A 24,719-nucleotide genomic window follows, 5' to 3' on the forward strand; every position below is an offset into this window, starting at 1 on the left:
TGTATTAATGAAACATAAACATGGACATTATGCTACAATTATGATCCAGAAATGTTTTAAATGCTCCAAGCCTGCGTCACCAGAACACAGTTGTGACTTTTTATTATCCCAGTATGATAAATGTTCAGTCCAGAACATGTTTCACTAAATGTAACAGGAAGAGAAATCAGTTTCAGTCACTGAAACCACTACAAATGAAACCCCAAGCCTTTTTCTCATTCTTTATTCTATGTCACAGCTTGACCTGTAGTATTTATTTAATTTGAGGAAATACTGCTTTATTATATTTTACCCATCAGAATTTCTGATTTCTGGTTTTTGGAGAGCTTTTATCTTCTGATTCAAATGTATTTTTTTACACATTTGTTAAAACTGCTGCCATGTTGTAACAGTAGAATGAGACGGATGATCTGTGAAAACATTGATCTCTTCCACTTCCTCTTTGAGCTACTATTACCGCCTGCAAAAATGTGCCGCTCCAAAAACAACCAATCAGAGCAGAGAGGAGGGTCTTAGCGCCGTCAATCACACTCGTGTACCTGCTACTAAATGTGCTGATGGCAGAGAAACCACTTACCGTTCCAGGAAAACCATGACCACCATTGGTCACCATGCTAACTAACCTGAGCTGTATCACAGCAGAGAGCTAGAGGGGGGCAGGAGGGGAGAGCAGCGCCACAGGAGACTGTGATTGACAGCGATAAGATCCTCTTCTTGACTCTGGTTGTGTGTAGTTAGTGCTGGTAAAAAACAGAAGAGATTGACTTTTTTATTTTTATTTTTTCACAGATTATCTGTCCCATACTGTGACAACAGACTGACAGTTTCAAACAAAAATGGAAAAAATATGTTTTATAAAAGTTTCAGCTTTATGGTTCATATTATGAGAAACATAAGGACATTATTAAAAAAATGTTTTTGAGGAAAAACATCTTTTTAACTTGTTACTACAAGTTACCATGGTAACTTGTAGTAACACCATGTAAAAAGAAGAAGTCTGGAACCATTTAAGGTTGACTAAGCTGAAAATCATCAGATTTCAGTCCACAGCCATTTTTTCACTGCATCTGTGTTTACAACTTTGAAAGAAGCTCTCAGCAACTTTTAAGTTACATCGCAGTGATATACTGTCTCTCTTGGTGACTCCCTGCAGCACCTTCAGCCGTGCCAACAGTCCATCTGATGCGCTCCACTGCAGACACCCTCAGCCTGTCATGGCTGCCCCCCGAGAAGCCCAACGGGGTCATCCTCGACTACGAGATCAAGTACCAGGAGAGGGTAAAAGCCCTGACATTACCACATGTCACATTAAATGTTTAAATGAAGATTTACTACAACTTGATTGTTTTGAACACTAAGTGAGCATTGGAACGTGCTGCTGGGGGGCCGGGGATGAGGGCGCACATTTTAATTGTAGCAGAATCAAAGTCAGCAGCTGGTAATGTGTGCCTGCTGCGTCATTAGCATTAATCAATTCCCTAAGAACAGCCTGCAGGCATAATGCAGCCAATTTGTAACCTTTGATGGTCAAACCTGAGGCTTTCCGACCCCGCTGCTGCACTAAAACAAGCTAACGGTCAACTTTAGCCACGTTAGCAGCTCCAGTTCGATGGTTTGCTCGGCCTTAAGGTCACAGAGCTACCGCTAACCCCGCAACAGAGAACATCACCGATAATACGACATCGATTTGACATAATCGCTTCATCTTTTAAACCTCTATTTCAGGAGCTGTGATGTAAATAGTAAAATGGCTCTTATCGTGTTCATAGGGTAATTTGCATTAGATTAGCTTCACCGGAGGATTTTACATACCAGCGTGGCAGGTCCAGGCAGAGCGGCATTTTGAAATTAATTATGCGTCACATTTTTAAAAGACAAAACGAATACGAGTATGAATAATTCACTTATGATGTCGAGGGGGGGGCGAGGTTTGGTAATTGGATTTTCTTGTTAGAAAGTATTAATGAAAAACAGAAGTTATTGGATTTGTGCTTTAAATACAAAAAAATATATGCAATTTAATCAGAAATCCCTTTTCTTTTATTGTGGTCAATAACATCAGCAGAAATGTAAATTTGTGATGAATTTATGATGAAACCATATTATCTCTGATCAGTGATCATTTTGCACTTACAAAGTGGGTTATGCTTCAGCCATTAGGGGTATACATGTATACATATATGCATATATGTATACATTTATGTAATAAGATGAAATAATGCAAGATATTAGGTTCATGTGAACAGGACATGATCACATTTTATCAATGTTTGAGGGGAACCAAAAAAAATCCTCTTTTATAAGCGAATAGAGGAAAGTAGGAGTGGGCATTTATCATATCATTTATTTAATGTGAAAAACTTTTTTATCATATTAAAAATGTTGATTTATCGTTGTCTTGATGCATTTCAATTAATGATAAAGCCAAAAAAACAAAATAATATCAGAAATGTTATTTTTACAATTTTCTCCACTTTGTCTCATGAGGGTGTCAATAAATATCAGTAGATTAGAAAATATGATTGAATGTGATTACTGTGTGCAGTTCAGTGATAGAATTCTGACTTTTTGTGGCGTTACCATGACCTTACAGTTACCCCAAAAAAGAAGCAATAAATGATTTTTGTTTTAATTAGAGATGTGCTCAGCCATTTTTTCCCACTTCTGATACAAATATGAGGATTAGTATTAGCTGAGATCAATACAATAGAGAAAAATATTTTTTTTAACTTAAAATGTCTCCTTTTTTTAAACATAGACATAAATGCACTGAATTACAAATTAATCTGATAACTCTGCATCAGTACATCTCAGTTAAATCCACCAACAGCTTCATCAGTTGGTCAAGCATGTAAAAAAATTAGTTCAGTTGGTACTAATAGGAGTAGAACAGCCGATGTAAAATAAATAGTAAAGAAACTGATAAAAACAATAGGTTGGCTATTTTGGTCAAACATATAAAAGAAAATTTAACAAAGTTTCTTTCAAATGATTCAGAAAGAACAATTAGGAATTCTAAATATGTAAATTAAATAATAAAGCATGACGTCGTTCAGAACAAAGCATAGAATTAGTCTGAATAGATCTATCTTTATAGATCAGGGACATTGTCACCGATACCCGATCTAGAATTTTTTCAATATTGGGACTAATACAGTTATTATCAAATTGGTGCATTTCAAGTTTTAAAGGTCCAACTTTTAGAAAGAATCTATTTTTCATATATCTGTTAAAACTGTCACCATATCATGACAGTCTGTTATGACACACAGTCTGATAGAGGGACCTCCTCTGTTTGCTTCTATCATCGTCTGAAGAAATGCACCGCTCCCAAACAAAAACAACCAATCAGAGCCAGGAGCGCCGTCAGTCAAACCTCATGTTCCCGCTGCTAAATGAGCTAACGGCAGAGAAACAAGTTACAGGAAAACCGTTTATCTGCTGTCAGTGGTGGCCATGGTAACTAGCATTAGCATTTATGACAGACTGTTAACTTCATCGTAGCATAAAGTGAGGGGACAGGGAGGCAGAGTGGCATGAGCATGGCCATGATTGACTGCACTAAGCCACGCCTCCTGTCTCTGATTGGCTGCTTCCAGTAAGCTCTGGGAGAAAGGAGAGGAGCTCAAGTTTTCTTCATACCATGCATTCACGACATAGTGACTGGTTCAACAAAAATGTAAAAAGAGTAATATTTTTAATAAAAAGTTACATTCTGCAGCTTTTGATGTTTTTTTGTTGTTTCCGGTCAGGGCCAGGCGATGGCTCACACCGTCACGTCCCAGCACAGTTCGGTCAACGTGGAGGGCCTGCGGGCGGCCACGCCCTACGTGGTGCAGGTCAGGGCCCGCACCGTGGCCGGGTACGGTCGCTACAGCAACCCCATGGACTTCAGCACCAGCCTGCACAGTACGAGCGCTTTCCTCCCTCTGCTGTCTGTCCTTGATGGTCTGCTGCCATAGCTTTTCCTAATGAAGGTTCAGGCTTAATAGCTTTTATGACCGACTTAATTGGTATCCATTACACATCCAGCTCAAGCTGCTCTTTAATCCGTCTGCTGGTATTTATTCGTGTGCGTTTTACAATCCAGGTGACCCCCAGAAGTCGGTGCAGGACCAGCTGACTCTCATCATAGGCTCGGTCTTGGCCGGTCTGGTGGTCGTCGTTGCCTTGGTGGTTATCGCTGTTGTCTGCCTTAAGTAAGTGTTTGATTTTTTTCCTCTTTTCCATCACTGACAACACGAACTACATGTTTCGCCGTGTTAATTAGACTTTGAACAAAGAGGCTCATTAAATTTTCAGATGAATTCAAAGGGTGTGCGCTTCCATGCAACTCTTGCCTCTTAAGCTCCAAGGAAAAGAAAGCAGCGGCGCTCTTCCTCGGCCTGGCTTCCCGGCTGATGTCGGAGCGGTTTATTAGCTCGATTTCGCCGCGCCTGGGAAAGAGCCGCAGCTGATTGTGTGAATGTGACTCTGCTCATGTGCTTGTTGTTTACAGGAAGCAACGCAGCGGGTCGGAGCTGGAGTACACCGAGAAACTGCAGCAGTACAGTGAGTTTCTGTGTCCTGCTCCTCTCTGCTGCTGTAGTCATGCCAGTACAGTTAACCAACTGATTTGGTCAATTATCCAATCACCTGTTTTGAGTCAAAGAAGACATGTTCCTGTTAGCTCGGAGGAAGTCAGACCTCGCAGATGAAGCAGAGAGTTAGATGCATGTGCTGCCGGAGGGTTATTGATTATTGGGAGAAGAAGAAATAAGTCAAAGAGTGAAATAATGGTTTTTATTGATCTGCATTATTTCTGAGGAGATTTTAGCATGCACAAAGCCTCTGCATTTCCATTGTTGCTGTTTGATGTTTTTTCTTTTTTTGCCTTTGTTGTTTTTCTGATTTTTCCTCAACTGTGCCAAATTGAACAAACTACCCCCTAGTTTAGTTGTCAACTAAACACTATAATTTGTTCAGATTAATGTTTACAACCAAAACAAAGGATAAAAAATATGAGAATGACCAATAAACTGCAAATTGTGATTTGAAAATTATGGAGTGCTGACTGTAAAGTTATGCAATCAATAATGAAGCAATAATTTGGGTTATTTAGCGGTCCTAAGAGAGAAAAAAATGGAGGTACAAAGTTATATTTTCACAATGTTGTTCATGCATTTTTATATGTCGCAGTTCTAAATATTTAATCCACAAGCTAAATAGTTATTTGTAAAACAATTTAGTTGGCTAAGAGCGAAATAGTTAGCCTGCACACTAAATATTTATGGAGCCAAATATTTATAGGGATAAATATTTACACATTTAGCATGCTAACTGTACATTTAGTTCGAAGTTAGCATGCTAACTGCATATTTAGTTGAAGTTAGCATGCTAACTGTATATTAGTTTGAAGTTAGCATGCTAACTACAATACAGTTTGTCACTGACAATTATAAATGACATGATGAATTTATGACTTTAAAAAATTAAACCCCCTTCATTTGCTGTTCAATTTTGACTGTGCAGTTTTACAATGAAACCCATAAAAATGACCTATTTCTATTAGTTAGCTCTGGTGTTGCATTCAGTGACCACATTGAGAAGTTGTCACTAGTGATGTTGGCCTCTTAATGTGAGGCAGGCCATGGCAGGTTTATTTAAATAGCACCATTCATACCCAAAACAACAATGCATGCAACAGCCTGCTGTCGCTACATGTTGGTCCAGGAGGAGTGAACGCTGCAAGTCAGCAACTAGATGCAATCTGAGTTTCCTTAGATGGAAACTTTTAACCATTTAGATTAATGAACTAATCTTGATAACAATGAAGTATTTGAAATATGTGTAACTGACTTGGCATATGTCTGTATCAATAGATTTGATGGAATTTCTTCCCAAATTTTCTACAGATTTACACTGTTTTGAATTTGTGCTGCATAAACTGAATTCAATTGGCACTGTTTGACGAATGGCAGCGGTTCACCAATTTCAAGTATGAGGAGTCACTGATGGTTTTTAAAACCTTGCAGCAATTCTGAAAAAAAATCCAACATTTTGTTGTGTGACCAATGTGTTGTACTTATATTTTTAGATTTTTCAGCACATATTCTGTGATGTAAACCACTGAAATATTTCATAAGTTTAAAGGTTTTGAAACTCATATATGTCAGAAATGTGATTTTCTAACGTCCACAATTCATACAGAGAGGCTGGGAATCAACTTGTAGGTGAAATCCAGACTGATGGTGACCCTTTCTTAACTTGGAGTGTTTGGAGTTGATCAGTTTTCTGGCCTCAGCTCCTCTCGGATCTGGAGAATTTCTTGGTCATTACCACAACATTTTAACAATCTGATCTTTTGTTTTCACTTATGCTCCATAACGCGCTGCTCTCCCGCATGCTGGCAAATCAACAGATCATGGTGTTCAAGTTGTTCCTGGATTGTAGGAAGACGACATTCTTGGAGGATGTTTTCGTTCCACTTTTTGTTCTTGGGCTGAAGTAAAACCACATGATAAGAAGCAACCACACACACGGACCGTATCAAGATGCTTCACTGTTGTCACAACATGGGGCTAATGGAAACGCTAATCTTTTCTGCATTGAGCATTGCATTGCATTTGATTTTGTCAATGTCCCAACAGTCACAAGGATCAATCAGGGAAATTCATTTTGACTGCTCGTCCTTCTACTTGTTCCCTTGTTGTCAAAGGCCGTTGTTCAAAAATTGTTGCTTTGGCCACTGCTGTGTGGAAACTGCTGGTATTTTCATGCGTTCATTGGGGAAAAGTTCCACATTTAGACAGCACTGCCAAATAAGCACCTTCAATCCACTGTAGTTGTTATGCCAGGCCACTAGATGGCACTGTGATTTTGGCATGTCGTCGAAACGCATATGTGCTTTCGAACATTGGCTTCCACCTCACTTACAAAAACATTAACCAGTCTCTGATAAAACAAGTGCTCATTCTTATTGGAAGTTCTGCCATTATTTGTTGTCTTCCCATGCAACAAATCCTGTAGTCGTGCATTCTGCACATATGTGCCTTCACACCTTTGTAGAAAGTCTGTATCTTAGGGTGTTCCCAAAAAGACTTGGTTTCAAACAGTGTCAATCGCTGCATTTCCATTACAAATATATTCCAGGAATATATTTCTGGATATGTTTGCTTAAGCCTCGTTTGCTGTAGTAGAACATCTGATCATTAAGTTCCGGTTGGTCCAAAATAAAAACATTCTTTAGGTTATTCATGCCAGGAGTTTCTATAATGCAATTTTAGCGAAATGCTTTAACACAGAAACTGTTTTTTGGGGAGGTAACATTCAAAACGCCACCTGTGCTGATAACATGATGATATGGAAATCCTATTGGCTGGCAGTTTTATTCCAGGACAAAAATGCTAAGAAAATGGGTTTATGTCACAAAGTAAACCTTTAAGCCAAAAAAATAAAAAAATTAAAAAAATTGCTCAATGCAGCTTTCATTGGATTTTACCTTTAGCCTGTCAATAAGGAACCTTGTAGAATTTCAGACATAAAAATGAGAAGCCGTTATAAAAATTCACAAAGTACATTATACTATTCACTCCAAAATGCTAATATAGAAATCAACTTTATTTATTTAACTTCAAATCTGACCACAGTTGTGTTTTCAGCGATCACTCTCTACGTTCCGCCTCCAATTATCCAGTACACATGCAAGGCTCTGATCTTTCTTTCTTGTTTTTCCTCCTAGTTTCTCCAGGGGTCAAGGTGTACATTGACCCCTTCACCTATGAGGACCCCAACGATGCGGTTCACGAGTTTGCCAAAGAGATAGACATCTCTTGTGTGAAAATCGAAGAAGTAATTGGTGCAGGTAAGCGCAGCAGCCGCTTTTGTTCGGGAGGAGAAAGAGATGGCTTTAGTTTGTTATTCCTCAGAGCCTCGGGGTGCGCCCTGTTAGAGTCCTCTCTGGGAGAAAAAGGGATAGCATTCACAGTGCCCTTGAAAGCTGGAAAGTACTGACGTGACTGTTACTTTTCCCCCTTCTAGATTGTTTTCTTTTCTCTTTTTATTTCTCTCCAGCAGCATGTTTTGTCCTGATGAGTCTGGTCCTGCTCGTCCAACTTTCATGCATCCCTATGTTTTCTTTCTTTCTCTCTCTCTCTTACTTCCCTGTAAACATACTTGCTAGGCACTAGATGCAAAACCCTCAAGTACTTCGCCCATCCTCTGTCTCCCTGCAACACACCCAGGTTGCACCCTCGACCGATACCAGTCACCCCCTCTCTCCCCAACATTTTTGATCCTTGAATCCCCCCTCCACAACCCTAAGATTTCCTCTTCTTTTTTTCTAAACGTGTCCCACAGTTGAAGCCGACCCTCAACTCTTTCAAGTCAGTCCTTCACACCCAAATCCGACCAGTAACTCTCCCTCTTCCTGCATTTCCCCCCAACTCCCTCTTTCCCGACACCTTCCCTCTGCTCACTCAACCCCCTCCCCACATCACCCTCCCTCCCTCCCGCCACTTTATTCTCTTGCTGCAGGTGAATTTGGCGAAGTGTGCCGCGGCCGCCTCAAGCAGGCCGGCCGCCGGGAGATGGTGGTGGCGATCAAGACTCTCAAGGCGGGCTACACCGAGCGCCAGAGGCGAGACTTCCTCGCCGAGGCCTCCATCATGGGTCAGTTCGACCACCCCAACGTAATTCGGCTGGAGGGTGTCCTGACACGGAGCTGCCCTGTCCTCATCATCACTGAATTTATGGAAAACGGCGCGCTGGATTCCTTCCTGAGGGTGAGCATGCTGGGAGTTGCAAATTGCGGCACCTCTGACGGGGAAGATTACTTTCTGCTCGCATCAAAGCCGAAAGGAACACACACGCAGACAGTCAGCCACAGCACCTTTGGGTTATTGGAATGTTTTACTGCGTGTAAAACAGCCTGAGGCGCTCTCTTGCTGAGTGATAGACATTAAACGTGTAATAGAAAGCTTGAAGACAGGCATTGTGTCTTTGCTTGACGCGGCTGAGTGATGCTGACAGCCTCTTCGCGGCACAAGCTCCTGCTGGATAACTTGTCACACGCAGACTTTTGGATAAGTTTGCTTTGGTGTGTTAGAGAGTCCCCGTACAACCACTGAATACATTATCGATCAGAGTTGTCTGTACACACCAAACCGCCTACGCAAAATGTTGAACAAAGGCAGGATGAAAAATGAGATGTCACAAGGTACATTTCCAGCTGCGTGGGGGCTATTACATGTCATTTACATTCAATAACGCTCGTTTTCCTGCATGGCTGAACTTTGAACATGTCTACTCTGTGAAACTGGGGGGAAATGAGGCTGCTTCATGCTAGTTTTGTCTCATGTTGCTTGGCGTGATAACTGCTTTAGCTATCAGCAGCTTGGGTCAGGGGTGTTCTGGAGATTCAGGAGTCTTGACATCTTCCAGCTTGTTTTGATTTATTTCCATTTCATTGGGTTCCATTCCATTTACTCACAAATAAAAGCATGTTTCCACCACAGAAACTTTGTCCAGGGATTTCATGTCCGCCTCCTAATTCAGTAAATCATTTTAAAATACTTTAATCATATGAATATTTTATGGTCGTAAGTGGAAATAAGGACAATCGTTTTCCCTCTGAATTGATAACAGATCCAGGAGCCCAGCCAAGACGCCTGTTCATGCATATTAGATACATACCGAGAAGTCTAATGCAGGCATGTTACCACCATCTCGTGGTCAGAGTGGTCATTTATTTAATTACTACTATGCAAAATTGCATCATGCTTTCATATATATTCCATGCATGTGTTTTATTGAAATGAGCAATTTGTTCTTAACTCTGAATCTGCCTGAAGGTAAAAACACATACACATATAGATATGTCAAATTCAGGAATGAAGGATTGAAAAAACAAGGGTGTGCCTGGGCTGTGGTGTATGCTCCCATTGCACATGTCTGTCAGGCTTTGTTTATTACATATCTGTGAATGTTACAAATATCATCTGACTTTTGGGTGATGATTACGTTCTCGTTTCTCAGTGTAAATGCTGCGAAATGATTCACACTTTATGGCCAAACTGCAGTATTTTTAATCCCAACGAGAGCCGCCTCTCCTCTCCTCTTAGAGCAACAAGGAGTACTGCGTCAGCAAAATCTCTTTCATTTTCTACAGTTGCAGCTTTCTCCATACTTTGTAGTGACTCTAAGTTATAAAGTCAATCAATCAAGTTTATTTGCATGGCACATTTCAGCAATAAGGCGGTTCAGAGTGCTTTTCATCATAAAATCGCAAAAATAGAGACATAAAAACATCAAACAGACACCAATTGAGAACCCAGTAACAAACATTACATTTTGTCAAGTACCATCATCAAAACCATCAAATATGTTGGTCCATGTTCCAGTGATTATGGGTTGAAAGCAACTAAATCAACTGCAGTAATCAATGCGACAAAAGATAAACACATGGATGAGATGTTGAGACATTAGTTCTCTAATTCTGGAAATGTTCTTCGGGTGATAGAAGGCCGACTTTCTAACTGTCTTTATGTGGCTCTTAAAGTGTCGTCTGTCTGACAGAATTGTCAGTCACAGCTCTTTTGCTGAAAATCATAGCTCTTATTTTTGCGCCCAACTTGCTTAGAGAGAACTTGGTTGACGTTGCTGAGTTGGGAGGATTGTTCTTTACTATTTCACAGAAAAAGAAAAAAAAAACATTAATTTGAGATGTATGTCTTGACTGATTTTTGGTGTTGACTCTGCACAATAGGTATATAACAAGGTCTTGCAATATTGCAATCTCATTATATTCTATCATCAAAGTAAATTCTGTCTTTTGAAGCTTTAAATTTGACACCCTTGCTGTATTTGAAGTAATAAGGGACGTAGCTCTTGAGATGCACACAGTCACAGAGTCGACTAATAAAAAGCTTGCTGAGCGGGGTGATAACATTATTATGTTGTCTGTGTGTCAACATTTTGGGTGCGCAGTAAAAAGAGACTGTGACAGAGAATAGGAGTGATTTCTAAGCAGTGTAAGAACATTGTGATAGGCTAACTGTTAACCGCTAATGATACTAAAGTTAGCATAGAAGGCTTATGAACCGTTTTTTGATGAATTTAGACGACATTCGACAATCACTAGTTGAAAAAGTGGAGCTCTATAACTCCATATTGAATAGATATTCTTTAAAACTCACCGCAAGCTTTATAAAACCTTTATCCTGTTCGTGAACACAGTTATTTTTCTACACTTTTTTGATAAGCTCATAAATGTTAGATTTTTGTTAGTATAGTCAGACATTTTTGATCAAAAAGTACTTTAGAATTTTTCTATTTTTTATTAAAAAATGTATCTATGTAAAATAGAACCATCTTTTTATCGTATGTAATTCCATTTTGATTTATCCTCTTGTAGTTAATTTCTACCGTCGCCTGGAAGGTCTTGGCAAAATGCAAAAGCCACAACTAGAAAAATAAAAGCTATGCTAAAACGAACGCTATGTTAGCAAGTTTAGCATAATTACCATTGTGGCTCATCTGGTTGAAGTTGTGCTTTTTTGTTGTGGCATAGTTTTTTTTTTTTTTTTTTTTTTTTTTTCATTTTTATGACCCTTCTTTGCCACTATAAATTTAGATGGATGTAGAACTAATTACTGGTTTTTGTAAACTATCTTCATTGTAAAAAAAACAAAAAACAAAAAAAAAAACAGTGAAATCGTCATGAAGTTGGAGTTGGAGGCTCATTTCATGCAGTAGAAATAGTGCAGTTTAATGGGTGGAGTTGGTGGGTGAAACCCCCTGATTGAACTTCTTTCCTACATCCACTGGTTTCCCTCTGAGCTCTGAGGTTCAGGATGAACTCGGGCTTCTTTAAGTAACTACCAAACCATCCTACCCAGCAGCACTGTAACAATGTATTAAACTGTATCCTGCTGACTGCGTTGGGGCCGCTGTTTGTGGTAACCACAACTTCCTCAGATAATTAGGCTACTTTGTAAGTTTTATTTGGACTGTCAATGCCCCCGTCGATAGACTGAAATAGGTTTTAGGCTGAGTGAGAAAGTAAAACTCGTCTCTATCTCTCCGAGTTGCTGCTCTGTTTCATGTCCTCGGTTTGAAATTGTGCCATTGTTAGTCGTTCTTCTGTAAGACGAAAAAGAAGTGTGCCCAAGCACAGCACGCTCTGTGGAAATTAGTGTAACATTACTGTTCCTGTCAGTAATCACTGGAGCTACATCCACTGAACAACATAAATACCAGTTAAACATTTTTTTCATTTTTTTTTTTCAATTCACCCCTGCTGCTGCTAAATTAACTTTGCATATTGATTCTTATGGTTCTAATTTTGATTTAGGTTCATTGTATTACACACTTACACATCCGGTGAGGTGCAGAGGTGAGCAACCTGTGGCTCTTACAACCCAAATAGGAAATGTTTTCATTTATGAAGACAATCAGAAAGTGAGGTTGTAGCTGTACGATGTCTAAAACAAAGGCTACCAAAGGTGAAACGCTTTCAAAAGTAATTTAGTTTTATTTATTTTACCATTACATTTTTACCTAGCTTTGTTTTTGTTTTTGTTTTTTTGTTTTTTTACTCATTCAGCTCGGTTCATTCAACAAAGAAATAACACATTTCCATGTAAAAGTTAGATTATTTATGTTGTTAAATGTGAAAGTACAAATAACCAGCACACACTAGAAATGCAACTTTTAACACACCATTTCCATTGACCATATGGTTTGAATTACGAAAATAAATTTGCTTAATGAAAACATGCCAATTTGGGGGGAAAAACCCAAAAAAACTTCATGCTTTTCAATAAAAAAAATTTGTTCCTGGGTGAGGAGGTTTTTCTTCTGTATTGAAATAAATGTATTTCTCAAAACGGCAATGGAAACACTCCTCTCACATCACATGAGTCATGTGAACACCCAGATGTTACTTCTGGAGGAAATGATGACGAAGATGACAGGAAGTGGTAGGAGGAAGATGGAACAGTATGTTTTGTAATGACATCATGCGAACAAACTTATTCATCATTTTTAATCGCATTTCTTATTAGAAATGGCGCAATTGTAAAATGCTGGTTGTGTTTTTTTCGACATGAATACTGACAAAGTTTTGAGCGCATTTGTAATAGTAATAAAATAATAACATTGTTGCTGTAAAGATACAGTTCATAATTTCCTAAGTGTGTTTCTGTTAAAAGCAGCTCATATTCTACCTGCAGCAGATAACACCTGTTGTCATTAGTTGGTCCCACAGGCTGAAGCTAACAGCTTGCCGTAGAGGACAGGTGTCAGACTCCAGGCCTCCATGGCTGGCCTCCTGCAGCTTTTAGATGCACCTCTCTGTCAACACACCTGAATCACATAATTACCTTTAGTAGGACTCTATAGAATTTCAGTGCAAGAAGAGATAATTTGCTTCTTTGATTTAGGTGTGTTGGGAATTGGGACGCATCAAGAAGTTGCAGGACAGCAGCCCTTGAGGATTGGAGTTTGAAACAACTCCAGTCTCATAAATGTGATGTTTATGTTTGGCCTTATATTCAGTATTAGGTATTAGGTCTATTCCTTTGATTATAGCACAATCAACTGTATCCTTCAGTGGCTTTAAAAACCCTATATATCTGAAATATGACAAAAGCGATTTTACTTTGTAATTTAACGTCTTTGGCCTCCGTCCCTTTAAAACTTCCTACTCTTCCTAAAACTCCTACAAAGAGGTGAATCATTTATGCAGTTCACGTAATGGTTACAATAACTGTGACATTAAGTGAAGTGGTCCAAACAAAAGAAGGAAAAAAACAACAAAAGCTGATAGTGATTAAAGTTTTAACTTCATAAAATGTTATGTTCTGTTTTACTGGTTATGTATTTACTGTGACCAGGGAAGCTTCACATGTTGACAAAGGAAGATCATTAGTGGCACGCTGCTAACTGTGTAAAACATCATCAGCTTCTGTGTAATTAACAACCCAATTACAAACATGATGACAGGTAACTTTGTTTTTAAGACGTTAAAGTCCCCATTAGTTTTTCACCCTGATAGCTTCACTCAGATACCAACTAATCTGGATTTATACTGAATGAGAACGTCAATAGTTATACATTATAGGTAACATTTTAATTGCTTATGTCCTTTTTCACAAAACCTCACGTGTTAAAAAAAACTCAAACAATTGATTTAATAAGCTACATCATTAAAACAGTGTGTGCTTTTACTACTAATCAAGGGCAACTCTAAACAGGAGAGGTTTTTAGTCTAGATTTAAAGGAAGTCAGATTTCTGGAAGGTTTTTTTTTTTTTCAGATTTGTGGTTCATAGAAGCTGAATGCTTCTTCTCCATGTTTGGTTCTGGGCGGTGCAGAGTAGACCACAACCAGGAGACCCCAGTTGATAGAACAACAGGTTTTGGATGTATTTTGGTGCTAAGCCCTTCAGTGATTTATAAACTAGCAGAAGTATTTTAAAGTCTTTGAGCTACAGTGGAAGGAGTTGGAGATTTTGTCCTATAAGAAGGACTTTAAACCACAGGAACAGCATGCTGGGAGGTGTTCAGGTGTTGTAAATCTGGACCCGTTTCAAACCACACCCCCAGTCCACAGAAGGTTCATGGATGAAGTGATGGATTAGTGCAGATGCTTTGTATGACAGCAGATTAGGGTGATCTGCTGCCATGCTAGCTAAAGAGAACAGCTAAGGGAAGAAGAAAAGCTAACCTGAAACCGTTGGACAATGTAAATGTTTTATTCAAATGGGTATCATTCTGCTTGTTACCACGTCTTTATTTGAAAACCTGTTCTTGGAAATTACAGTCAGTAGTTGTAGCTCCATGTGAAGTTGTTGGGGTTTTTTTCTACGTTAGCGGAATATTGACAAAGTTTTCCTCACATTCATAATGGAAACGCAGCTTCATTCAGCTATCACATAAATAACAGAAAAACCTCCTGCCTGCTCCCTGCTCTCCTCTCTCCTGCCAGTGTCACTCAGCCGGTGACTCAGGGGAACTCGGGGTTCTACTCTAATGAGGAAACTACTGCGTTAACAACCACACACACATTTATTTACTGTCCGAGTCAGTCACTCACGGGAAATTCTCAACTCTTGCTTCCCAGAAGACCTACTTTCTGAGCTTTCAGGACATGTGCGCATGCAGAACCTTCACATGCGGCCTGAAATAACACACATGCATACACAGGACTTTCTGAAGGCCTGCAGTGAATCATGGCTGTTTATACATCCATCCATCCCAGCCCGTTCGCCTGTCGAACTTCACCGGAGTGTGCAGACTACAAAGCGAGCGTGTTTACCGTTTCTGCCATGTCACATCTGTGCATGCGTTCCTGCTTTTCTCACAGCCGAGTCAAAGGAGGCAACGATTATGCAGCATAGTATTTTCTCCAGTTTCTCTTCCCGGTTTTATTAGATATTCAGGTCATGAGAGAAGAAACTTCTCCCCGGTTTTTTTTTAATTGTCTATTGATGTTCCATCGATTCTCTCCGGCTCTCCGATCGTCATGGGGTCACGAGTCTTCACAGGTCGGACCGATCATTTATTCTAATCTCCACTTTGTGACATGCTTCACTAATGTGGAGAATTGTGAAATGAACCCTGAAAGCCCCACAATCTTAAGATTTGTTTCATGCTTCTTTAATGGTTAGCAAAAAGGAGGGCAAATAAATAAATAAAGAAGCTGCAAATCAAGGACTTTTTGGTGCAAGATGGAATTGGAAGGCGGTTTCGCTTTAATGTGTTGTTGTTTTGATGTCGATGAGAAATCCGCCTCGGTAGCAGCCGTGTGTCTGCGAGCGGCCTGTCAGTTTGTTTTATGTTGTTTTTGTCAAAGCGGTATTAGACACAAGCGGCTTCGGTGCAGCAATAAAGTGTGTAATTAATCTACTAATTGGGCAGCGTGTGTGAAAAGGTCAGCTGTCAGTGAGCGTCAGCAGCAGCTGCGACGCATCATGACAGATGTCATGTTTGTGTGGCGTCAGTGACTGATCGGCTCCCCTCCGGTGTTGTCCATATCTCTTATACTCCTCCTACATTTCCATAATCATCACATCCTCTCTCTTCCTCGCCGCCCGTCCTGAATCTCTCTGGCTCCTATCTGCAGCTCAACGACGGGCGCTTCACCATGACGCAGCTGGTCGGGATGCTGCGCGGCATCGCTGCCGGGATGAAGTACCTGTCAGACATGAACTACGTGCACCGAGACCTCGCCGCACGGAACATCCTGGTCAACAGCAACCTGGTCTGCAAGGTCTCCGACTTCGGCCTCTCACGTTTCCTGGACGACACGTCTGCTGACCCCACGTACACGAGCTCCCTGGTCAGTCAGATTAATGTTTTCTTTAGTCTAACTCTTACCGTTTCTAAAAGTCGTTTGTTTTAGATTTTATGTCACATACTGAGGCAAAGTAGCTCATAGTTGTGAAGTAGAAGGAAACTGGTTTTCACGTTTTGTTTGACTGGAGACACAACAATCTGATATAAATATTGGTACTGGTTCTGATATCTAAAAACGTCTAGATTCTAGTGTTGTGGCACTTTAATCAAACTCCAGTTCGTTTGCCTAGAAAGTCCGGTTTTCTTGGGGAGCTGTGAATGCAAAGACAAACTCTGGTTCTTTGGCACAGCGCCACCACAGGCAAGGAGGGGAACAGGTTTTTCAAATGGTTTGGTTGTTTGACACAGTGAAAGAGAAACACAGCAGTAGAAATGTAACAAATGTTGCAATTTTGGTCGCCAACTGAACCGAGTCTAAAGGACTATCAGGAGGGATAACATCCTGTTAGCTGTTGGCAGATCGGTCCAGCTGAGCTGTGGATCTCTGCAGCTCCTCTATAATTACCACAAACCTGTTGGCTGCTTCTCTAATTAATGCCTGGTTTGCCAGCTCAGGTGGTCGGCCATGTCTTGTTTGGTTTGCAGATGTGCCATGCTCTCTCTGCTTTCAGATGACAGATGGAACTGCTTTAAACTTCTCCACAGTTTGATCCCTGACTAGTCTGCTGTGTTACTTGGTGTCGGTGATTGGTTCACCAATGTATAAATGTATTTGTACATAGAAGAAATTCCACACACTTCTGAAAGGAAACTCGTGTTGTGGCAATAATGTACACACGTAGCCAGTTCTTCTATAAAAACATTCCAGAAAGTTTTTATCCACATAAACTCGTACAAATACGTCCATGGGTGTTGTTTTAACATGCCAAAACCATAGGGGGCAGTGTAGCACACAGCTGAAACCTATTCCAGCCAATCAAATTGCTTCAATATAACCAGTATTTCCTGCTACAAATTAAACACGGTGCCAGGACATTCATTTGTGTGTGAATAGGTATGGAGGTTGAGCTGCTTTTAAATAGAGTATTAGAATATAAAGTTCATAAAACACAAGATGATGTTGATTGGGAATCACAGAGTAAATATGTGAACATATTGGTGCATTACTTGTTGCAGACTCTAATCTCTGCTCTGTTTTCACATGTACACTCGCAAACACAAATAGAGATTTCTCAAATCTCATCAAATATGTAATCATGTTTAGTGATACTAATCGAAGTGTTTGTGTGGATGAATGAAAAAACACATAAGATGTCTTCATTTTCCCAGATATACAGTTACATGTGGACCAAGAGTATAGGGGCAGAATATAAATTGGTATTGGTAAAAAAAAAAATGTTGAAACGTAAATAATTTGTCCCTCATTTCCTAATTATTTCCTTCTTTTAGATTTTTGGTTGTGTCCTCTTATTAAAATGTGGAAACATTGAATCGGTCATACAGAGGAACGCTCATTTGTCTTCAGGATATTTCACTCAAGGATCAACAAAGTTTAAACCTTTAAACCTCGGAGAAGACGGGAGTGAAGAAACAAGTACATACGTCGTGTTTTATAGTCACGTACACAAAATCACACTTCCCTTACAGAACTTACCATGTCAAACATCAGCGTACATAAAACGACGATACAGTCTGGATCATGTCTGATTTCACATCCGTGACCTTTCGACACAACAGTTCAACCAAAGGCCAAGATGATAAAAACATGTCTCAGAAATACCCGTCCATAAGCTCCTTTTTCCAGTAAACAAGTCAAAGTACCAATTTGTCACCACAGTTATAACAAAATACAAAGAAGTTAGTGGTGTATGAAAACTTGCGGGGCACTGTGTTTCTGTGCTTCTCTATTGTTTCTGGATTGCCGTGTATTCTATAGTAGCAATGTGTTTGTGTGTGTTTGTGTGCGTGAGCAGGGAGGAAAGATTCCCATTCGGTGGACGGCGCCAGAAGCCATCGCCTTCAGGAAGTTCACCTCGGCCAGCGACGTGTGGAGCTACGGCATCGTCATGTGGGAGGTGGTGTCCTACGGAGAGAGGCCTTACTGGGACATGAGCAACCAGGACGTGAGTCGGCCGCGCCGCCTCCCCGACACACACGCACCTGCGCCGCAAATTCCTTTGCAAAGAGTTTTGCCACTAAAGTTTAGCGGGGGCCAGCTGGGAGTTCCTCTGAGCGGCTGTGGCTTTGATTTCCAGAGTGACACGTTGGACCCCGGCTCTGTTCTGGAGTCTTTATCTCCTCTCTGCAGATGCTGGTGCAGCTGTGTGCCTGTGTTCTACCTTCTTTTTTACCACCTTATTTACAGCTCAAGCCCGGCACACACCCTACAAATCCATACTGCAAAGCCTCCCCTCCTCACACTCACAAAGGCATTCTCAGGAAAGGCTTTTTTTTTTTTTTTTTACGGGCCTTGTTACCTGTCGGCTATCTGCTCTGCACAGACACTGGAGCTGCAGCACCGAGCTTTGTAGGAAAGAAAACAGAAATCTCTGGGTTCCTCCTCGCTGAGCAAAGTGCCGAAGCGGTGCGTACTGTACACCTCCACGCAACTCTCCGAGGACTACCGGCTCTGTATCGCGCTTCAAAAACGAGACGTGTAACACTGATACCAATAAAGCAAGAGGAAAAAAAAAAAAAAGAGGCAACCAAAATGAAAAATGGCATTAATGTATGTATAACTTTCACAACAAAACCCTAACGCAGTAATGAAAAGCATCAAAGCAGAGGCTCTCCATTGTTCCCCGTAGCCTTTGTGCCACAGCCGTTGCTCAATAAGCAACAGAGTCAACAAATACGAGATATAAACAGAGGTACTCGCCGGCTGGAGGCACGACACAAAATCAAAGGACAAGCAGCGGGAGGAGAGGAGCGCAGCAGAACTGCTTTATTGTTCCCAAATGCCAGTTTTTTTATTGTTGCGGGGAGCTGGAAGCCCATACAGAGCTTATGGAGGTAAATGCAGTTGCTAGGCGAAATCTAATCAATGAGCCAACGTGCTCTTCCTTCACTTATTGTTTTCCACGTCAGTCACAGCAGTTCTGAAGTGACAGCATTTGGGATTAGTTTTTTTAGAGTTTGGCAGAGACGCTGAAAGGAAGGATGGAATATTTGACAGCACAAACTGAGCAGCTGTCAAACGCAGGACATAATACAGAAAGTGGCGATTATCTTACTAGAACGCCAACAGACACTAAACAGAGTCTTTATGTGGTTAGTCAGAACTACATGGTTGAACATGATGGGGTTTATTTTAGCTTGTAGCTAAGGAATGAGGAGTTTGGTTTTTTCAAGTTGAAATGCTTTGTTTGACACCCCTAAGACTGTAAAAGAAATGATAGGTTATGGATTGGTGGTTCTCAGACTTTAAATTAAGTAGCTCCTCACTTATTACTTAGATTTAAAAGTACCACAGTGCTGTCAAGCACGGTGGCCTGGAAGGGTTGGCAAAACGCAAGAGCCACAACGCAAGTTATACTTTGAAATTGTTCATAAATTCTGTTTTACACTAAAATTTAATGTTGCTAGCAGGTTTAGCATACATTCAGTTTTAGCATAACTTGTATTGTAGCTTTCTGTTGTGTTGTGGCTACTTGTGTCTTTTTGTTGTTTTTTGTGGCTTTTCTTGTGTTGTGGTTCCTCGTGTTGAGCCTTTATGTTGTGACTTTGTTTTTTTGTGGCTTTTCTTGTATTGTGGCTTCTTCTTCTTCTTCTTGTTGTGTTCAGTCTCACCTGTGAAACTTGCATACATTTAGTCAGCAGAAAATTCCCCTTCAAAGGTTGATGCCAAATGCACAGTAGATACAAAACCCCCTGAATCAGATCACAGGCTGAAGAGGATAAACAAAGATGCTTATGTTTAAGGTAGATTTGCTGTTCTCTTGTTTTGAATTATTGATCTTCTCGGGGACGACAGGGACACAAAAACTGCATTGATATCCTGGTGAGACTTGGCTTTACTTTTCTTTTCAGTTCAGTTCATTTCCCCTTCTTTTCAGTGCATTATCAGTCCCCAAGAGGCTTTAAACAAAAATCAGAGTCTCTGTGTGAAATGCTGAGATCCAACGAACGCAAAAACTGCACCAAAATGGTCATAAGTGTCAGCGAGGTCCAGGTGGAACATGTCTGCATCTCATCTGGACAAACCGCTTCCTCCGTCTCTGGAGGCTGCTGTGTTTCACAAGAGGTTTTACTCACAAAACTAATTCTGAAATTATGACATCTTTGTGCATTAGGGGGTGAATGAATTTGACATCTGACTCACAGCCCAAAAAAAAAAATAAAAAAAAATAAAAATCTGCCTCATCCAGACCAATCAGAATTGACTTTGTAGACATTTTTATTTGACCATGCAGCCACTTTCTAAATGATCCTGTATTTACATGCAGTGTAAATGCCAGAAATGTGTAAATATTTAATCTTAAAGATGTCTAAAATAGATTTATTATAAGTTCAAACTGACGTGTTTTTAAGTTAAGATTGACAAGCATAAAACAAAACAACAAAAAGCAGAATAAGCTCAGATCCCACCAATTACTAACAGCAGCTGTACTGGATGAGCTACGCATCGTCACACTTTCCCTTCACAGCCGATACATAGACTCAGTCCAGGACTTTTCGCTTTTTTTGTTGGCGTTAGAATTAATTGCCTTTTAAAAATAATTCAGATTTATCGTGTGCCTTGGAGACGTCATGTCAGCGCCGCATCATCTGTATTCTAAGAGCAAGTCGATGATCCGGGCAGGTGATGCCACTTCATCAAAGTGACTCAAAAACTACAATTCGTGCAGAAGAACAGAGATTTTTATCTAATCAAAAATAAACTGAACTTTGTCTCAGTGTGGAAATCATGTGTATTGCTCAGGTGCTCATTTTAAATGTTCTTGTCTATTAATATTTAATTGTGCGCCTTCAGAGGATGCTTCCTGATGTTCAGAGTAACAAACTGCTCCAGTTCAAATAAACACTTAACCAGTCTCTATGTTTTGAATTCAGTGGACCTTGAACATACAATGTTTATGCCATTTAGCTTAAAATTATTGTACTTATGAGTGGTTTTCCTTCTGTCAGGTAATGACGGCAGTAGAGCAGGACTACCGGCTGCCCCCACCCATGGACTGTCCCATGGTGCTGCACCAGCTGATGCTGGAGTGCTGGATGAAGGAGAGAAACCTGAGGCCTAAGTTCTCGCGCATCGTCAGCACCCTGGACAAGCTGCTCCGCAACGCCGCGAGCCTCAAGGTGGTGACCAGCAGCTACTCAGGGTGAGTCAGACATGTAAGTTTGATTGGACCAGAGCCACTCAGGTCGACGCCCAACAGCACTGGTGTTCAGAGCAACTCCATGACCTGCTAGCTGCGTTTCCATTGGCCTTAAAATTGCACAAATCGGAATTCCGAAAAAAAAAAAATTTGCTTAGTGGAAACAAAGCTCTAGTTTTTCAATAAAAAGTTTGTGCGCTAGGATGAGTTCTTTTTTTGGGTTGTTGTTGGCTATTAGACTGGAGAAGAACCCATATTCATGTTCCCATCAACACACTGAACAGGATTTAAAGGAAGGTAATAAAAAAATATCCAAAGCTCACCAGTAGAGTGATCAACTTGGGGAACCATTAGATTCCAATTTTGGCTAATCCTGTTTTTTTTTTGTTTGTTTGTTTGTTTGTTTTTTGTCCAAAAAGTCTCAAAATATAGCAACCTATTTTATCGTGAATAACTCGCATTTTTCTCTCTATGCTTTTGTTCCCCCATCATCGTGACGTCTGAACTTCTCCTCTTCAGATTTACTGAAATCTATATCAGTTGAGGACAGAAAGGTCTAATTGTCCAGATGTTATTATTGATACAGAGTTTGAATAAATGATACTGGAGATATTATTCAGCCCTTTGTGACTGCATTGTTGCACGATTGGAAACGGTGATGTGTGTTGTGATTCAACATACTGCGTAGCTTGATCTGGTCCAAAACAGAACACCGAGCGCTCCTTCAGACACAGAATCAATGTTCCTCCAAGGTCATCCAAGTTCCCATGATTCTGGAGCAGAGATCTGTGAAATGCCCAAGGACCAGAAGAATGGTCTCCTACTGCCTGAAGCAAAACATTTAAAACAGCGATACCAGCAATAGATTTCACTCCCCTTTATAATTGTACTGAACTTAAAGTTTGGATTTTTCTACATTTTTTTTGCTGTGATGTTATACTATTGTGGTAAATTTTGCTAACTTTTTTTTTTTTTACAAATTTATTGAAAATGTCGCTATGTCGTGACAGTATAATCGGTAAAAATAAAAGTTCCTCTGTTTTCTCCCAGTGCCAACTAGAAACAAGCAATCACAAATAGGAGGCGGGTCTTAGCGCTGTCAATCACCTCTACATGTGGCGCTGCTCATCCGCCCTTCTCCTCGCCTTGCTCCCTGCCACACTGCAGCTAGCATAGCATGTTGTGAATGCTAAGGCTAGTTAGCACAGACACCAAATGACGCCAGATAAACAATTCTCCTGTAACGGTAAGATGTTTTCTCTGCTATCCACACATTTAGCAACGAGTACATGAGCATGACTGACAGCGCTATGACCCACCTCTTGGCTCAGATTGGTTGTTTTTCTCCAGACGGTAACAGCAGCTCAGGTAGGAGATGAAGGAGTTCGATCTTTTCATGGATTATCTTTCACGACATGGTGACAGTTTAAACAAGTGAAAAACTATTTTTATGGAACTTACATCCTGCCGCTTTATTTAATGCTTCTAACATCTATACTACCAACCTTTATACATTGTATGAAGGTGTTTGAACCATGTGTGTCCATGCATTGACTTTTAGTGAAGCATTTGTTTCAAAATGCTTTTTAAAATCTGACATTTTCCCAAATGGATGTCCGTCTGGAGGTTCTTAATCATCTGTCTGCTCTGACGGTCGTCACTTTAAAATAAAAGGCAACGTGTTTGTAAATGGAGGCAACTTTGCTACTGTGGGCAAAGTTTGGCACAAAATAAAAAACAATCACTGTCCTCTTTTTCTTCTTTTTTTTCACTCCATCAGCACTCAAAATGGTCTGGAGGTTATTCCATGACGAAAGCAGAAAATAAAGCAGTAATGCATTTTCCTTCTTCCTCGTGTGAAATTGTCTTCGGTATTGTATATGACTGGTGCTCAGCGCAAGATAAAGATTGCTGCTGCAGAGACGGGCAGCGCTGCGCCTCTGGGTTGCTGGAATAAGATGTCACAGAAAAAAAAAATGTCTGGCCTGAAGAGAAGCACAACAAGGTGCGTGCTCGTTGGCTTTGCTTTGTTTTATACTCCGTGTTGACTCGATAGGATGCCTCTTTGGGCTGAAGGGCCTTTTTGCTGCCAGACGGATGTCTGCCTCTGAGTCTCTGACACTTCTCGGTGGAAGTGGAGATGTGATGTCGTAGGTAGCTGTGCTCGCCCCCAGGTGTTGGGTTTTTTTTTTTTGTTTTTTGTTTTTCCAGCTTTCTCCTTCTGACTTTTTGCCGACTTGGAACGCTCCGGCATGCTGACGTGTTTGTTCTGAATTTTGTTAGCCTGGAATTCAAGTCAACAACATTAGCGGTGTTCTTAGCGGGTGCTCAGAACACCGGATCGGCTGGTGATGTATAATGAATCAAACGCGGATCTTCAGCACTGTCTATGCCGCCGGGCTGGCTGGCTGACAGGCAGACAGAAAGAGAGACGCATACAGCAGAATTCACACGTTCAGTTTCCAGGTGCGGGTACCGGCTCCTTGGCTCCCAGTTTTCACTCTAACATGGAGTCCCCCGAGGGCATTTCCTGTGCCAAGATTTGGGCTCAGCGAAGCTAATTGTGTGTGGAAATGTAATGGCTGACCTCGCTTTAATTCCCCTTCCACTTGGCTGGATGCTGGAATGTAGGTGATAGGACAGAAAGCGGCACACGGGGTGCTGATGTGGAAAAGCAGGAGGTGATGAAGTGTGAGTAATAAGGGAGATTGAGGAGAAGCTAAAAGAGAGGAATGTGTTTAATTAGGTTGCTAATGAGCTTTTTAATGCATCAGGGGAGGGCGCGCCCGGCAAACGCAACGGGCGGGAAGAAGGGGAACGCGCGCGCTCCTGTTTGCGTTGTGTTGCTCGTGCGTCTGCATGTTCCGCTGTGGCTGTGTGCCGATGACATGCCAATGATTAATTTATGGCCTCATCTGTATGCGGCGGCGGCGAGTGATAGATGGGGAGAGGAGAAGAATCATGTTGTCAGAGCGATGATTTAGAGAGCGTCTGCGTCGCCATTGGCTGCTGGACGATGCCGCGGTCAGATAAAGGGGATGCAGAGAGGGGATATGAGATGCGGCGCTATCTGCTTCAGCATCTCCAGCCACACGGGCCTTAAAAACAAGGACACTGGCCGGGG

At 40.9% G+C, this 24,719-nt stretch overlaps 1 protein-coding gene across 2 annotated transcripts in view; it reads left to right on the plus strand.

The window, feature by feature from the left end:
• ephb3a (eph receptor B3a) overlaps positions 1 to 24,719 on the plus strand; it is a 62,786-nt gene that overhangs the window by 34,589 nt on the left and 3,478 nt on the right. Inside the window, exons 6-14 of one of the 2 annotated variants that reach the window (XM_088014381.1) lie at positions 1,154 to 1,278; positions 3,753 to 3,909; positions 4,091 to 4,199; positions 4,499 to 4,551; positions 7,721 to 7,843; positions 8,515 to 8,762; positions 16,105 to 16,320; positions 18,251 to 18,400; positions 21,405 to 21,598. In XM_088014381.1, the coding sequence (XP_087870507.1) occupies positions 1,154 to 1,278; positions 3,753 to 3,909; positions 4,091 to 4,199; positions 4,499 to 4,551; positions 7,721 to 7,843; positions 8,515 to 8,762; positions 16,105 to 16,320; positions 18,251 to 18,400; positions 21,405 to 21,598 (1,375 nt within the window). Of the gene's footprint in view, positions 1 to 1,153; positions 1,279 to 3,752; positions 3,910 to 4,090; positions 4,200 to 4,498; positions 4,552 to 7,720; positions 7,844 to 8,514; positions 8,763 to 16,104; positions 16,321 to 18,250; positions 19,172 to 21,404; positions 21,599 to 24,719 lie in introns of those variants that run through there. The other variant, XM_088014380.1, reaches the window with a different exon arrangement.

Source organism: Poecilia mexicana, unplaced genomic scaffold (assembly GCF_051168715.1).
Source record: "Poecilia mexicana isolate PSO_F unplaced genomic scaffold, ASM5116871v1 scaffold_17, whole genome shotgun sequence".
NCBI lineage: Eukaryota > Metazoa > Chordata > Actinopteri > Cyprinodontiformes > Poeciliidae > Poecilia > Poecilia mexicana.